Genomic DNA, 16,336 nt, shown 5'->3' on the forward strand with positions numbered 1-16,336 from the left:
GTTACAGAAAAACAAATCAATGTGAATTGTGAGTGCAATAACAATCGTATCTAGTGGAAGATACTTTTAACAATGTTCTACATCTCCCTGCACACCTGCATTCTGGCACTTTTTTATCTTCAGCTCTATATAATGACTACTTTGAAGCCTTACAGCATATTTACATATTTGTTGGGGCTGTCCCAAGGTTTTTGTTGCTTGAGGCAAAATGGCACTGATGAAATGATACCTCTCCTACTACCTATGTAAGGAAGCTACCCAAAGTGACAGAGAAGTATTGCTTCAATTGAATAAAAAGGACAGGGTTGTTTTTCCACAACTGATAACAGAAAGGGACTTTATGATCCTTCTCATCCATTCCTCTACTATCTCAGGCTACCATATGATTTTGCCTAATGGAAGGGAGGTATGTGCACACTGCATTCATCCATTTCATGATTCACATTTAGCCCAATATTCCAAATGTATTTGAGTTCATATATTTACCAATAATCAACATCTTTAGCACCATGTAGTTCTCCATTGCTATCATTCAGGTATTACAATACCTTCCTGAGCCAAATAGATCCTTATCAAGATGGTCTGAATTCAAAGTCTTTCTTAGGCAAGTATCATCTACAGCCCTACTTTTACACCAAACAAAACAGTCATTTCCCATAAATGTTCAGGTAGATGAGACACTTTCAAATGCCTAGAATACATAAACTCATTGGAACAGACTGGCACTTACACACACTGAACTCCTAGAATTTTGGAGGAATATCCTGAAATTATTGGGTGACAAAGCAGTGAGGAGGTAGAGGTCTCATGGGAACCATGGGATACCTAGAGGCCATATGGTAAATATGGGCACTGTAGTGGAGGTCACAGAAGGAGGACTTCTCTGTGGAGTCTCCTCTGATCTCTTCCTGGATGATCTGGAACTAGATTTCTTGCTATTGTTAGCATTCTCAGGTCAAAAGAAATGGATGAGGAAAGATTGTACTAATTTATGTTTGCACTATGATATAATACTTTATATTCATGTTTAAATATTTTAAATTATAAACATTGTTTGAAAGTAGTTATGAACAGGAGTGGTGGCATAAGAACTCTAGATATAATATTATTGCATTCAAATTGTTTATAATGTTAAAATTTAGCACATATTCCCACATAATTTATCAAAAGTGAGCCCTAATTTCTTTATTTTTGTTTGTTTGCTTAATTTCCGAACAAAAGGTAAAGTTTGAAAACATGTCCTACATTTCAGTTCAGTCTCACTTCATTTTGCCCATGGCAAACTATATTAGAAACAGTAGAACTGTTTTTCAAACTTAAATACAGGTTGAATACCCTTTGTCCAAAATACTTGGGACCAGAAATGTTTTGGATTTTGGATTTTTTCAGATTTTGGATATACATAATGACATATCTTGGAAATAGGATCCAGGTCTAAACATGACATTCATTTATATTTTGCATGTGTCTTATACACATAGATAATTTTATACATAATATTTTTTAAATTTTTTGTGCATGAAACAAAGTTTGTGTAGACTGAACCACCAGGAAGCAAAGGTGTCACTATCTCAGCCATGCATATGGACCATTTTGGATTTTGGAGTACTGTATTTTCTGGCATATAAGACTACTTTTTAACCCAGGAAAATCTTCTCAAAAATCGGGGGTCATCTTATACGCCGGGGGTCATCTTATAGGGCAGGTGCAGAAACTTCTGAGCCAGACTGGAGAATCTGCAGTCGCCACATATGTAACTGAAGGGCAGAGCAAGCCTGTCCGGGACGCCTGGGGTATGGAAAAAAGCCGTGTTTGCAATACCGCTCTGATAGTCTTGGAAACAGGGAGGGCTGGGCAGGCAGGGAGAGCTAACCAACCCAAGCAGGCTTTGTATACAATAAGTTTTCCTGCTAAATATCTGAATGTCATAAGCATTTGAATTAAAATTACCATATTGAAATCAAATCTGATGTTTTTTAAATTTTTATTTGGTGTGCATTGGAAGAGGGGTAGTCTTATACGGTGAGTATATCCCAAACTCTATATTTTAACTGGAAAGTTGGGGGTCGTCTTATACACCCAGTCATCTTATATGCCGGAAAATACGGTATTTCGGATTTCAGAATTCAATAGAAGTGAGACTCAGACTATGGAATAAAATCACAGATGAATTCCTGGAAAGCAGTGATCTCTGACTCTAAGTATAATTTCTTTTTTGTTTTTACAGTGTCTGGACAAATGAGAGTGTATGCCAACTGATTAAGGCTACCATCAGAGAAAAAGTCCACTGTTTATACAATGAAGGCTCTGGCGATGAGAATATTTTCCGGTATCCTTGTCTGGAAGTCCAGGTCAATTTGACACTGTTAGGGCAAGTAGTAAAGCTCTATCACACAGAGGACACCGTGGACAAAAATCCCAAGGTTTGAGTTCTATTTGTTAGAAATGTTTTTGAATATAAACCTCAGATTTTCACAGCCACTCAGTCTATATACTCTTTGACATGCAGCTACACAAAGCTTGAGATACTGCAGGACTGAAGGCAGGGAAGAGAATCAGAAAGTAGTATTGCAACAGGAAATCCTCATTTGCAGAGTTTCCTAATCCTGGGCTGGGTGAGAACAGAGGCAAAATACTGGTCAAACTCCAGATGTATGAGGATATATCAGACATTTAAGAGCTGAAAGCATGTGAAGTGAATGTGTGAGGATGTGATTACACTGCTACTTTATTTCTGAACAGTTAGACTTGCAAATGAAACCTAATAGCCAATCACAAAATGAAGAAAGATACATTTCACACTAATGTAGCTGTGAAAAGCTTGTGCTGTGGTAATCAGACCTGTCAGCACTTCAGGAACTTCTGCTTCTAGCAACATGCTTTCTGTATCACATAGTTTGACTCTAAAATATGCAACAGAATCTAAAAAGACATCTTTCATTGTTGGGTCATGATGTCCTGACCCAGGAGTAGCAAGGAGGAAAAGATGGCAGTTTCTGGGACCATGTGCCTCTCCTGCCAGATTATGCAACCCTCTGATTGGATAGCAATTCTGAACTAGACTCAGTGCTAGACATGTGTTATCGTTGTTTTTAAATGTACGATTTTTGGTCAAGGGAGTTGAAAGAAAGACACATCAAATGCTTGTTATCACATTCTTTTAAACATCTCATTGGCAGGACAAAGCACCTGCATGCTTAGCTTGAAAGTCCATACTATCTGTTAGATTCTGACTACCATCTCCAACTATGAGGTTCTGCATTAATGAATATGTTTCCTGGGATGGCACTTGAAAAGTTGTAATATGTAGCTCCTCCCAATGTGCATTTCCCAAAATCTGCATGACATGAGGAAAAGGCTTTTTATTTAAAAGATTTTTTTGTTCAGGGGTTTTGAACTCCAAAGCTTTGTACTTCCAAATTGTTTAAGTATTTTTTTATTTTATTAAAATGAGAAATTCTGTTTTACCTTCTTCCCATTGTAGAAAATCTTATGGGGAGGAAGACACTTTTAAAATTGTTATCATGAAGCAAGAATGTATGTAGTCCATTACTAACATTCCAAACTCCAAATGCTTGTTGTAATGAAAATGAAGGAATTCCCCAGGAACCCCCGTGTTACTAGTGTGAGAACAATAAAGTAGACAAAACTGAAGCTACTCATTCCTAAATATAATATACTCCAAACCATTACAATATAAAATCAAGTGCTTTCAGCTTCAGGCTCATAACAGAAGCCATCAAAAGTTCTTTTCAAAGAGGGAATCAGTTACTATTTCAGGTGGAGTTGTTACTTGAGTGTTTCCATTTGTTTTATTTTCAGCATCATGTGTTATTAGTTTTAGTGGCTTGCATTAATTCATAGTCTAGCAGGAAATCATTGTATTTACTTACATTGTAGATACAAAATCCCTAGATAAATGAATGATCAAGCCAATTTCCCTAATAGAAGCTTCAACAATTTTTCCAAGTCCATGAATAGTTGCTTACCTTACACATTCTGTCTCAGGCATGCAAAGATAATTAGGAAGAAGGATGATTACGTAGGTACTCATTCATGCTAGGATTATTTCTTGTAAGTAACTGTTTTCAGTTCTCCATTTGCAATGTGCTGTTGCTTTTCATTAAAATATTATTACCACATTTAGGAAAGAGGTTATTTGTTTTCACACATAAAATAAAATGTTGCAGTGAACTTATTGATTCTAAGCTGAAACCAGACCTGCAGGGCAAAACATTATTTAAAAGTATTTATATTCCAATAAAAATAACAAATTTAAACTTTTTATCACAGTCTAATCTCAGGTAAATGCAAACAATGGATATCCTTCATTCTCCTCCCAAACAATCTGACCTAATACTGTTGCTTCATATTTTTTTCTGAATTTCTGAAGTATTTCACATGGGTTTGCTGAATAAATCCTTTCAGACCATGTTCACTAGTTCCAACAGAACATCAACTTGATCTCTCTGATATCCTATGGCCTCATTCACACTATTTAATAAACTGGTTTTCAAAATGATGTAAACTGGTTTAAAGGGCCCTTGTTTGAACTTGTGCCAAATTTCTAATGCAGTATCCAGGGTGGGGGGTGGCACAGTGCTAAACTCAGTTAAACCGGTTATTCCAAATCTGCAGCATTCCCTGCATCTTTTTAAATGAATCGATTCAGCACAAGTGTGAAAGTGCTGTCGATTGGATTCAGTTCCCTGTGGCATGGTCACCCCTGTGACGCAACTTCATTTTGATTAAATCCTATTGATGAATGTGAACGTGAAGTGGAGGAAACTGAAACAGGCAGATTCAATCACAATTTGAAAAGTGTCAACATTTATTCGGTGCTAAATCACTTCATCAGTTCGACTCAAAAATGGTTTATTATGTAGTGAGAATGAGGCCACTATTAACCCCAATATCAGTAGGTGCCAAAAAAAAAAAATGTAAGCATTTGTAGTATATTTTAAATCATGGTACATGGATAGAGCAATACTCTGCATGTTTGTACATAAATAATCCTATTATATCCAATATGTCTTATTTTCTAAGACGTATGTTTAGAATTATAGATTAGAATTCTAGTCCCATCCATAGGCTACAACCCTACGCCCATTTACCTGGGAACAACTCCCACGGAACTGAATTGAATTCAATTCAATAGTGTTTATTCCCAGCCTAAATGCCTATGATAGATCTGTGCACGCTGTGTCCCTCCAGCCATAGTTGAACTGCAGATTCTATCATCCATCAAGATTGGTTAGTTTGTTGAAAACTAATAGAAGTTGAAGTCCAAGACCACCTACAGGGCCAAATTTTCCCCACTCTGGCTAATAGGAAATGATAAACAACTTTTGGAACTAATTTATTTTTAAAAATGGAATTACCAACACTACACTTAGAAGATTATTGCACTGGGGTTAAAACGTTCCCCGGTGCATTCTAATGTGCATGCGTGGGGGTGCGCACAGAGCGTGATAGGAACCCGATGGGGCCCAGAATGCTATTTTACCGCACAGCAGAAGGCTGCCATTGCTGCCAGACGTTCCCATCATGTTCCCATTGAGTTCCAGGGGACGCCGTTTCTGGGGACGTTTTGAAACAGTTCCCAGAAATGGCATCCCCTGGAACTCAATGGGAACGTGATGGGAACGCCTGGTGACAACGGCAGCATTCCACTGTGCAGTAAAATAGTGTTCTGGGTCCCATCGGGTTTCCATCACACTCCGTGCGCGCCCCCGCGCGTGCACGTTAGAACGCACCAGGGAATGTTTTAACCCCATTGCAATAATCTTCCTAGTCTAAACATAGCCTAAACATTCCAAAATATTTTAAGGTTCAGTACAATAACTTACAGCACATACAAAAACTGGGAATGATACAAGGCTTTGACTTGAAAATAAAGAGCTCAAAAACCCAAATCCAAACTAGGAACTCCCTTTCCTGAATGTTCAGAAAGTAAGTCCTGCAATTTTTTCATACATTCTAATGTTTGGATATAATCCTTCACTAGTTTTATTCTCAAAATAAATAACTAGTAATTTCTGCAATATTTCCCCATTGCAGGAGTCTTCAAAACTGCACAGTTTTCAGACTATTTCAAGTTCAAGAGTTATTCTGTGCAAGATTCTGTGATGTGGGGGTGGCATTCTGAAACTAATTTATTCTGTAAGCAAATTGGAATAATATTGGACTAATTCATGATCAAGTGCATAGTTGACAGTTTTATTTATTTAAATTTATTAAGGATGCCCTCAAATTACAGTTTTTCCTATCCACAGATTATTGTAATAACAGATATGATGGGTTATTTGTTTCTGCAGTGCTTCTACATCCCCCCAAATATGGAGAACTATAGCGAAGTTGAAAAGCTAGTGAAAACAATAACAGAAAATTTCAGAAAGCATCAAACATTCTCCTGTTACTATGATCCATCAAGAAAAGAAGAGAGTGTCATCCTAAAGAGATTATATCCTCCAGAGGGCCTTTCCTTTGCTTTTGTTTGGCCAAGTTTGATGTTATTTGGAGGACTCTTGATCATCATCATGGTGAAAATAAGTCAGTATATTTCTGTATTATCTGCAACACAATACAGAACAGGTATATAGAATGTCTCCAAAGCTACCTGTGCTTTATTTCTACACTCTAGATTAACAAGATAGTAAACTGAAAAGGAAAAACAGAGTTCACAGCTGTGGGTGAAATGTGGGCGAGACGGAACTGGCTCTATTTTTTACACACAAAGACACTGGATTTGTGTATGTTCTCAACATTTTGCAGATTTGTTTTTTAAAAAACAGCAGTTATCATGGGCCAAATGAACACAGTGATGTATGTGCAAGAACAGGCTTGAGACTTGCACTGCATTTTCTAAGGGAGCTAACATGAGCAACTGGTTTGAATGATGGATTAGGATGCCAGGAGACCAGGGTTCAAATCCCCAACTCAGTCATGGAAACCCAATGAGTGGCCTTGAGCACATCAGTCTCAGAGAAAGGCAAGTGACCTGACCAAAATATTTTCAAGGGGCCACTTGCTATTTCATCCTAAGGGAAAATAAAAACCAAAACCAAGTATACTCTTCAAGTATTTCACTGTAATTATATCACAATGGCAAAGGCAGAATTCAGAGGCCTAAATCAGGAGCAAGAATTTTGCAGTCCTCCTGATGCTGAACTGCAGCTCTAATTAACTCCAACTAGCATAGTCAATGATGATGAATACTGGGACTTGTGGCCCTTGAGTCCATTGTGGCCCATTTACTAAGTTCCCACTGATTGAATGCATCTGCTCTTGTTGGAACTTAAAATTAGATTTAGGCCAGGATTCACACTTGAGTTTATGTGTCTGTGCACACACACTATTTCTGAGACTTTACTGTGCCCATAACAACATTAAGAATAGACTTTTGCCTTATCCAGTTGCTGTTTGGCTTAAAGATGATAGCCTAAGCAAACTCAAAGAGTACGGGATCAATATCATCAAACTCAGTGGACTTACTTCTGAATAAACATGCACAGAGTGTGTTTGAACACTTTATTATTATTTGACAGTATTAGAGAAACAGGGAACACCAGAAAGGGATTATATCATATTTTTAACACCCCACCTGAAATCCAAACCACTTGCATATGTGGCCAGATTTGGACCATCAGATTTTTTTGTTGTTGCTCCCTAAAATTGATCTAAAATGTTGACACCTTTAAAAGAACAGCTGGAATGCTCCTCCATAGCATCTTCCTAAGATGGCACTGGGATGGGAAAAAATGACAGGCAACTCAAAGGCACATGTATACACAACAACAAATGTGTTGCATAACTTCCTTTAAGCCTTTTTAAGGATGATTTGAATATTTATCAATAAAAATAGCATTGCAAAAGGAGAGAGCAAATGTCTAACAATCATCCCTTCTTATCATTTGTGGGTACTATTCACTACTGCTTAACTCCAATATGTAGTTTCAGCATCACATTGGGCGTAGTACTCAGATCACACTGTATTTTGCATCACATATAGGCCACATTATCCAGGTCACACTGTATTTTGCACAAAATGGGGTTTGCTTCTCCCAAAAAAACTCCCCCTCCATTTTTTTTTCAAAGGCTTTGGGGGCTATTTCTGCTGCTGTTGAAAAAAAAATGCTGGATTTCTGTCCTAAGCATCAATTGACAATTTTGTTAGCAGCAATTGACAGTTTTTATCAACAGTGTATCTCAACTGAGAGATATAAGAAAATAAAAGGAACAATAAAATTTGGCATATTTTACCTATACGGCACCTAAAGCAGTGTTGGCAGATGCATGGCACGAATGCCATCTGTGGCACGTGGAGCAATGTTGCCGGACATGCAGTGGCCACAGGAAGGAGAGGCAGGGAGTCTTGGATAGCCAGCCCGGCTCCTTGATGCAGCCCAGTTCTCCTACAGAAAATTGAGCTGAGACGAGGAGAGACGATGTGTGGCTCTTCTGGGTGGAAGCCTCGCCCGCATACAAGGCACAATCCTGGGGGTGCCATTTCTTTCTCCTCCCAGACTTGGGCAGGATATATGTGTTGTGTGCCTTGAAGTCAATTCTGGTATCCTCTCTTGGGCTTTTCTTGGCAAGTTTCATCAGTGGAGGTTTGCCACTGTTGTTCTCTGAGGTTGAGAGAGTGTGACTTGCCCAAAGTCATAGTCCAACATTCAAACCACTACACCACACTGGCTCTTTGCCATATAGCAAAGTACAGTAACATCTAAAATCCACAAAATAGTGATATTCAGCCACTGGTGTTAGGGCTGCATCTGCACTGCAGAAGTAATCCAATTTGGTGTTACTTTAACTGCAGGGCTAAATGTTATGTGATTCTGGGATTTGTAGGTTAGATATTTAGCCAGAGAGCTCTGGTGCCACAACAAACAACATTTTCCAGGATTTCCTAGCATTGAGGCAGGGCAGTTAAAGCTGTCTCAGACTGGATTATTTCTGCAGGGTGTTTTGGACCTCTGACTTCAGCCGTGGTCCAGCCTCCAGCATCTGATGACACTTGGTGTGGGAATGCCACTGAATTTGGGCACTCAGTCTCTAAAACGTTCACCATTTCTGACCTAAAGGTTCCCCCCCCCCCCGATGTAACAATACAGAGATTCCTTGAGAAATTCAGTCGTCTCTGCCTAAGCAAGGAACAGCTAGTTTCATATAAGACAGGGTCATCTGGATCTCATGAGAATGTACTTTTCTCATGAGCTGAAATCTTGTTACCTGTCTTTTATTGTTCTTTGCATCTAGTCCTCACGTGGCAATAAGAGGAGTGGCCTTTGCCTCCATTGAAATCCCTCAATATCATCTTAACTGACAACATCTCAGACAGAATGCAGGCCCGTGACTCTTAACATCATCACAATTTTCTTCCTGTATGATTTTTAATATCTTTGCCTGATGAAGAAGCCAATGAAGATTCAAAAGCTTGTGTAATGTAATTTATGCTTTGGAGCTGGCCTATTAAAGGTACCTTGCCAGTGAATTTTGGATTTTGTTGTATTTTGTTGCATGGCCTTGGATACATTTTCAACTGGGAAACAGGGCTGAGAGACATTTTTTTCTTTAATCGCCTAGTGCCAAGTGCTGGAAAAACTCAGGTTCCTTCTCTCTTTGCATGCTTCCCCTCTTCAATCATCTTGAAACTGAAGTTGATGTTATAGAAGAGGCTTTGTGTATCTGAACCATACAAAATCAGATCTACTGAAGCATACAATAGCAGGCAGTTTTTCTCACATAAGGTCAGCTTCAAGCCCTTGATGCAGGATAGAAAAGTGTGTGGAATCTGTTTCCAATCCTGTTTTCACCCCATTTTTTTAAGGGAGGTAAAACTAATGGAGAGCACAGGAGGATAAATATTTCTGTTATATTGACTCTACACAAAGTGAAAGTGCACTTATTTTAACAAGATTATCTACAGAGCAGTTTCTTTGTGTGTTTGTTTTACAAAGCTTCAAGCAAGCCCTATAAGCAGCTCAATGTACTGGTAAATTGCTGTGATGCACTGTGGTTGGCACTGTTATTATATGTACATTAAATTCATGTGTATAACTTTATTGCTCAGTGCACAAGAGCTACCTACCTATGGTACCTGAAGCCACAGTGAGCACATCAACAGGGGTCTCTTAACAGCTCTAACTGCCAGGCCAATAGCCATCATGGCAAAAGAATAAGAAGGTCAAAGAAATCCATTTGGATGCCTCTCCATATATGTGTGTGTATGCCTTCAAGTCACAAGTTGACTCCATGAATTTCATGGGGTTTTCTTAAGCAAGAAATACTGTTCCTTCTTCTGAAATATAGCCTACAGCACCTGGTATTCATTGGCAGTATCCCCTTCAGGTACTAACCAGGGCTGACCGTCCTTAGCTTCCTAGATCAGAACAGCATCTGGTGCCTTTAAGGTTAAATATTCTGCAGAGAATATAAGCTTCCTGCTGAGAGTTCATCAGACATGTTGGAAAATTTGGGAAAGTCAAGACTAACTGGTTGATGGCAGAAGCAGGGAGATAGCCCCTGTCTTCAGTCAGGCCCAGTCCCCCCCCCCCCCCCCCCAAGTATGAGGTAGCTTACATTTCAGACTCCCATCCTTTCCTGTCTTCCACCATCTGTAGCATTTTCCCACAATCTATATGGAATAATTCCAACCAGCTGCTTCTAATTATGCCAGTGTCAAACTCATTCATATCTCATTTTTATTTGTAGTTCAATAAAATTTAAAGCAAAGGGTCAGTGGGAGCAGGAATCAAGGGGCACTGTAGCATAAAATCTGCTCACTGATTCCTCCTTGCCCCAATTTCAATTAGAAATGCCTGTTCATTTCTTCCAAATTCTACAGCACCCTGCCGCTTTTCAGAAATAACTGGAAAAAATTAGAGCAAACATCATAGTTTAAGAAGATATTCAACAAGGTGTATCAAATAGCTTCCACATCCCCAGTTTGCCAGGTTAATCATTGTAGGGGTTCTCCATAATCCCAGGCTGAGCTACAGTTCAGGTGCCTGATCTGCTTTTTGCTTGGCCTCACACTGTGCAGAGAAAATTGCCGGTTGTGGCTGTGTCCCTGGAGATGAAATTCTCCAGTCATTTATTACTGTCTATTGAGCAATGCAGAGTAAAAGAGCACACCATCCATGTTCCCTTACAGACACAAGCCTCCTATTGCTTATGATGTGATAAGCATTTATCAAGAAACATACAGCCACTTCAGGACTGTGGCTTTCCCCAAATAACTTAAGAGTTGATTATCAAAACAACATCTCCGCCTCCCCCCTATCCCTCTCAGCAACTTACACTTCTATGTTTCTTTATTTCAGCATTTTACAGCTAAGTGTAGAAGTGTGAGAATGTGATTTCACAGTTCCCATGTGTAAAAACTGTATTTTTAATTGTTGAGACCAAAGAGAGCACTGTTCCAAAAAGTGACAAATTTCACACTTTCTTGCATGTAAGAAATTTGATTCTGTGAAACTCTGTATGTAGATTATTCATATGTAACCATCACTCACATTTTTTCAATAGCATGCATAAGCAATGAAAAATATAAGTGCCATTTATTACATTCAGCAGTGTCCACACTGGTTTACTACTGCTTTTGTATTTATCTGTTTAGTATTAGTATACAACTATACAGTAAAAAAAGACTCTCAAGAAACACATAGAAGTCAGTTAGCAATAAACAGCAGTAGCGATTGTCCCTTTGTCTTATGTTTTCTTTTTTCAAAAATTACCTGTGCAAGAATAAATGACCTTCTGCAATTTGAGTATTCACACTCTGAGTTTTCCTTGCCTATGAAAACCTTATGAAATTAATGGGACCGTCATAAGTCAATAGGTGCCTTGAAGGCACATACAGACGCTAGAAACATAGATTCTGCACCATTTAACAGAATAAAATAGGGATATGTTCATTGTATTCTCATATCAAGGATGACTGCCCAAACTGCCTTCTACAAATATAGAACTTTCCTCTGTCTTCTGGATTCATTTATTCAGCAATCACTTTTCTGCCTGTTTGAAAAAAACAAGGTGTTTGTTCTTTAGGTTAAGCATGTTTATTGAAATATAATTATCTTATCATTCATTATTAACAATTCTAAATTAACATCTTGTTAGGCAGGGAATTAAGTAGCATCTTCACATTAATGTACATACCTTTACCTTCTATCAATATATTTCTTCCACAAACACACAGATTTAGCATCTAAAGCAGTGGTCCCCAAACTTTTTGAGGCTACTATTCCTCTTGGGCAACAATCCTAGCGCACCCCTGGACATTTTTTTTTTATATTAGGTCTGCTGTTCTACTGCAAATTCAAATCAATCAATCTCAGTCACTGCTCCCTTTGCCCCCTGTCACCTTGGAAGCAGCAACCGTGCAGCTGGATGAGCACTGACTGAGAGCTTCTTGCTTCATGCTTGTGCAGGTCTTACAGCAAAGACCAACAGAGGTTACAGTCTTTTTTGGTTTCTGTTTGACTGGCTGTTTAGTCATTGCTCCCTTTGGGCCCTGTCACCCTGGGAGCAGCAACTGAGCAGGTGGCTAAGCAGTGACTGAGAAACCTCCCACCCATGCCAGCCTTGCAGCAAAGGCCAATGTGGATAAGAGGCCTTTTGATTGCTACTCAGGCAGCTGCTCAGTTGCTGCTCCCAGGGTGACTAGCTGCAAGGGAGAAGCTTTTCCCCAGAGAGGAGGGACTCTCAATCCTTCATCAGGCCAGAGAAAGGTACAGCCAGTGTGTATGTAGGGGGTTTACAGAGGCCACATGCTCTGGACTGGAGACTGGTGTGGACTGGGAAAGTGAGGGATTTTAAGTACAGGAGCCACTCCAAGACTAAGAACTCTTTCCAGTAATTGAACATAGATACTCCTTCCCCAGTAACAACAACAACATCATCATCATCAATTTTATTTATAACCTGTTCTTTAGAAATTCTGTCAGAGCAGAAAACATGTCTTCCCCACACAGTTTCAAGTGTTACCTTGCCACAAAAAATAGTTTCTTCTGCTGCCTCTTTTCTCACTCTGTCTGATTTCCCAATTGCCCCTATTAGTGAAAGAAACCAGTAAGGGAATGAGGTCACATGCGCAGGCAAAGAGCAGGAGATAGCACCACACAAAATAATCAGCGAGGCTGTGCAGTGGTTTTTTGAGGACCCTGAAAAGATGCTTCATGCAATCCTCATCCCACCATGGTCCTAAAGGCATCTGGTTCCTCTTGTCTTTCTTGCATGGCAATACTTTGACTGAAGCCCCCCCCCCCCCCCCCCGAACTTTGAAAGGCTATTTCATTATGACAACTCTTAGAATCCTCAGCCACTGGCTATGTTGGCTGGGAATTGCAGTTTGTTGTTTGTTTGGGTTTTTTTTTAAAAAAAAACAACCCTATTCCTATATTGCAAACTAGTAAACAATACAGATGAGCAAACAACAACAAAAACAACTATCAAAACAAACAAAAACATAAATGAACATATACTACTATAATTCCCCACTCCCTACAAAAGTAATCCAATTCACTAAAATACAATGTCAGAAAAAAACAAATCAACCCATATCTTATTATTTATTATTATTAACCTTTATTTATAAAGCACTGTAAATTTACTTATCTTATCTTCACTCTGAACTTATATTTTCCATATACCACATTACTCTTTCTCTTGTCCGGGCCAGATATTGTGCAAGACACTTGTTAATATTAACTGCTTCTTTTCCATTTAATATTTATCAGTTCCTCAAAAGATTCTAGTCTAACTATATTCCTCATGAGATAGATTGCTATCCAGTGTTTATTTGTCAATATTTCCATATTTCCATATTCCTTTATTCCTTTATTCCTTTGTTCCTTTATTTTATTTAATACCTTTGCACTGATATAAAAGAAAATCTCTTGAAAATGATACATAGATGGTATCTAATACCATCTAGATTAGGCAAGATTTATAAGGAAAAATCGAGTTTATGTTGGAAATGTAATGAAAGTGTTGGTAGGTTCTATCACATGTGGTGGTCTTGCTGTAAAGTTAAAAAATATTGGAAAGAGATATGCAAAGTGATCCAAAAGGTATTCCAAATTACATTTAGTTTAGAACATGAAATATTTCTCTTAAATATGATAAATGATAATGTAAGAGACAAACTTAAACCCGTACTATATCTAATTACTTTAGCAAGAATCTCCTTAGGTCAACACTAGAGAAATACAGAAGTACCAACAGTAGATATGTGGCTATTAAAAGTCTTGGAAGTTGTGGAAATGGATAAAATTACAATGTCACTAAGAGACAAACCTGTTGGAGATAAAAAAATTTGGGACCCGTTTTTTAAAAATTGTAAAGATAGATGGATGAGTTAAGATTTACAGAATAAGAGGTAGTAAATATCTATTCAATAATTGGTGTAGAGAAAATTCATAGGAAATGGTTTTGGTATTTGTTTAAAGATATAATAATAATAATAATAATAATAATAATAATGTTTATTTATATACCGCTTTTCCAAAGTAGATCAAAGCGGTGTACAACAGGAAGTACAATACAAAGTAAAACAAACAAACAAACAAACATAACAGGCCTCTCTCCTCCCAAGATGGTGGCTGAAGGGAGGGCTTTTCTTCTTCAGGCAGGCAGTTGGAGCTTGCCTGCCTCTCTCCCCCCAAGATGGTGGCTGAAGGGAGGGCTTTATTTCTTCAGGCAGGCAGTTGGAGCTAGCCAGCCTCTCTCCCTCCAAGATGGTGGCTGAAGGGAGGGCTTTTCTTCTTCCAGGCAGGCAGTTGGAGCTAGCCTGCCTCTCTCCCCCCAAGATGGTGGCTGAAGGGGGGGCTTTTCTTCTTACAGGCAGGCAGTTGAAGCTAGCCTGCCTCTCTCCCCCCAAGATGGTGGCTGAAGGGAGGGCTTTATTTCTTCAGGCAGGCAGTTGGAGCTAGCCAGCCTCTCTCCCTCCAAGATGGTGGCTGAAGGGAGGGCTTTTCTTCTTCCAGGCAGGCAGTTGGAGCTAGCCTGCCTCTCTCCCCCCAAGATGGTGGCTGAAGGGAGGGCTTTTCTTCTTACAGGCAGGCAGTTGGAGCTCGCCTGCCTCTCTCCCCCCAAGATGGTGGCTGAAGGGAGGGCTTTTCTTCTTACAGGCAGGCAGTTGGAGCTAGCCTGCCTCTCTCCCCTCAAGATGGTGGCTGAAGGGAGGGCTTTATTTCTTCAGGCAGGCAGTTGGAGCTTGCCTGCCTCTCTCCCCTCAAGATGGTGGCTGAAGGGAGGGCTTTTCTTCTTACAGGCAGGCAGTTGGAGCTAGCCTGCCTCTCTCCCCTCAAGATGGTGGCTGAAGGGAGGGCTTTATTTCTTCAGGCAGGCAGTTGGAGCTAGCCAGCCTCTCTCCCCCCAAGATGGTGGCTGAAGGGAGGGCTTTTCTTCTTACAGGCAGGCAGTTGGAGCTAGCCTGCCTCTCTCCCCTCAAGATGGTGGCTGAAGGGAGGGCTTTATTTCTTCAGGCAGGCAGTTGGAGCTCGCCTGCCTCTCTCCCCCCAAGATGGTGGCTGAAGGGAGGGCTTTTCTTCTTACAGGCAGGCAGTTGGAGCTAGCCTGCCTCTCTCCCCTCAAGATGGTGGCTGAAGGGAGGGCTTTATTTCTTCAGGCAGGCAGTTGGAGCTAGCCTGCCTCTCTCCCCCCAAGATGGTGGCTGAAGGGAGGGCTTTTCTTCTTACAGGCAGGCAGTTGGAGCTAGCCTGCCTCTCTCCCCCCAAGATGGTGGCTGAAGGGAGGGCTTTTCTTCTTCAGGCAGGCAGTTGGAGCTAGCCTGCCTCTCTCCCCCCAAGATGGTGGCTGAAGGGAGGGCTTTTCTTCTTCAGGCAGGCAGTTGGAGCTAGCCTGCCTCTCTCCCCCCAAGATGGTGGCTGAAGGGAGGGCTTTACTTCTTCAGGCAGGCAGTTGGAGCTAGCCTGCCTCTCTCCCCCCAAGATGGTGGCTGAAGGGAGGGCTTTATTTCTTCAGGCAGGCAGTTGGAGCTAGCCTGCCTCTCTCCCCCCAAGATGGTGGCTGAAGGGAGGGCTTTTCTTCTTACAGGCAGGCAGTTGGAGCTAGCCTGCCTCTCTCCCCCCAAGATGGTGGCTGAAGGGAGGGCTTTATTTCTTCAGGCAGGCAGTTGGAGCTAGCCTGCCTCTCTCCCCCCAAGATGGTGGCTGAAGGGAGGGCTTTTCTTCTTCAGGCAGGCAGTTGGAGCTAGCCTGCCTCTCTCCCCCCAAGATGGTGGCTGAAGGGAGGGCTTTACTTCTTCAGGCAGGCAGTTGGAGCTAGCCTGCCTCTCTCCCCCCAAGATGGTGGCTGAAGGGAGGGC

The 16,336-nt window shown here is 40.5% G+C and overlaps 2 protein-coding genes across 4 annotated transcripts in view; one reads left to right on the plus strand and one right to left on the minus strand.

Annotated features, from left to right (window-relative positions):
• LOC149321942 (putative calcium-activated potassium channel subunit beta) overlaps positions 1–11,676 on the plus strand; it is a 31,268-nt gene extending 19,592 nt beyond the window's left edge. For 2 of the 3 annotated variants that reach the window (XM_089531717.1, XM_089531708.1), the window contains 2 exons: positions 2,228–2,423; positions 6,318–6,608. In XM_089531717.1, coding sequence (XP_089387843.1) covers positions 2,228–2,423; positions 6,318–6,602 — 481 coding nt within the window. In that variant the 3' untranslated portion in view covers positions 6,603–6,608. Of the gene's footprint in view, positions 1–2,227; positions 2,424–6,317; positions 6,609–9,261 lie in introns of those variants that run through there. The other variant, XM_089531727.1, reaches the window with a different exon arrangement.
• Positions 1–16,336, minus strand: part of LOC149321939 (A-type potassium channel modulatory protein KCNIP1) — a 799,364-nt gene that overhangs the window by 719,718 nt on the left and 63,310 nt on the right. The window lies entirely within an intron of this gene.

Source organism: Sceloporus occidentalis, unplaced genomic scaffold, assembly GCF_023333645.1.
Source record: "Sceloporus occidentalis isolate IW3139 unplaced genomic scaffold, rSceOcc1.0.p SCAF_1, whole genome shotgun sequence".
Classification (NCBI taxonomy): domain Eukaryota; kingdom Metazoa; phylum Chordata; class Lepidosauria; order Squamata; family Phrynosomatidae; genus Sceloporus; species Sceloporus occidentalis.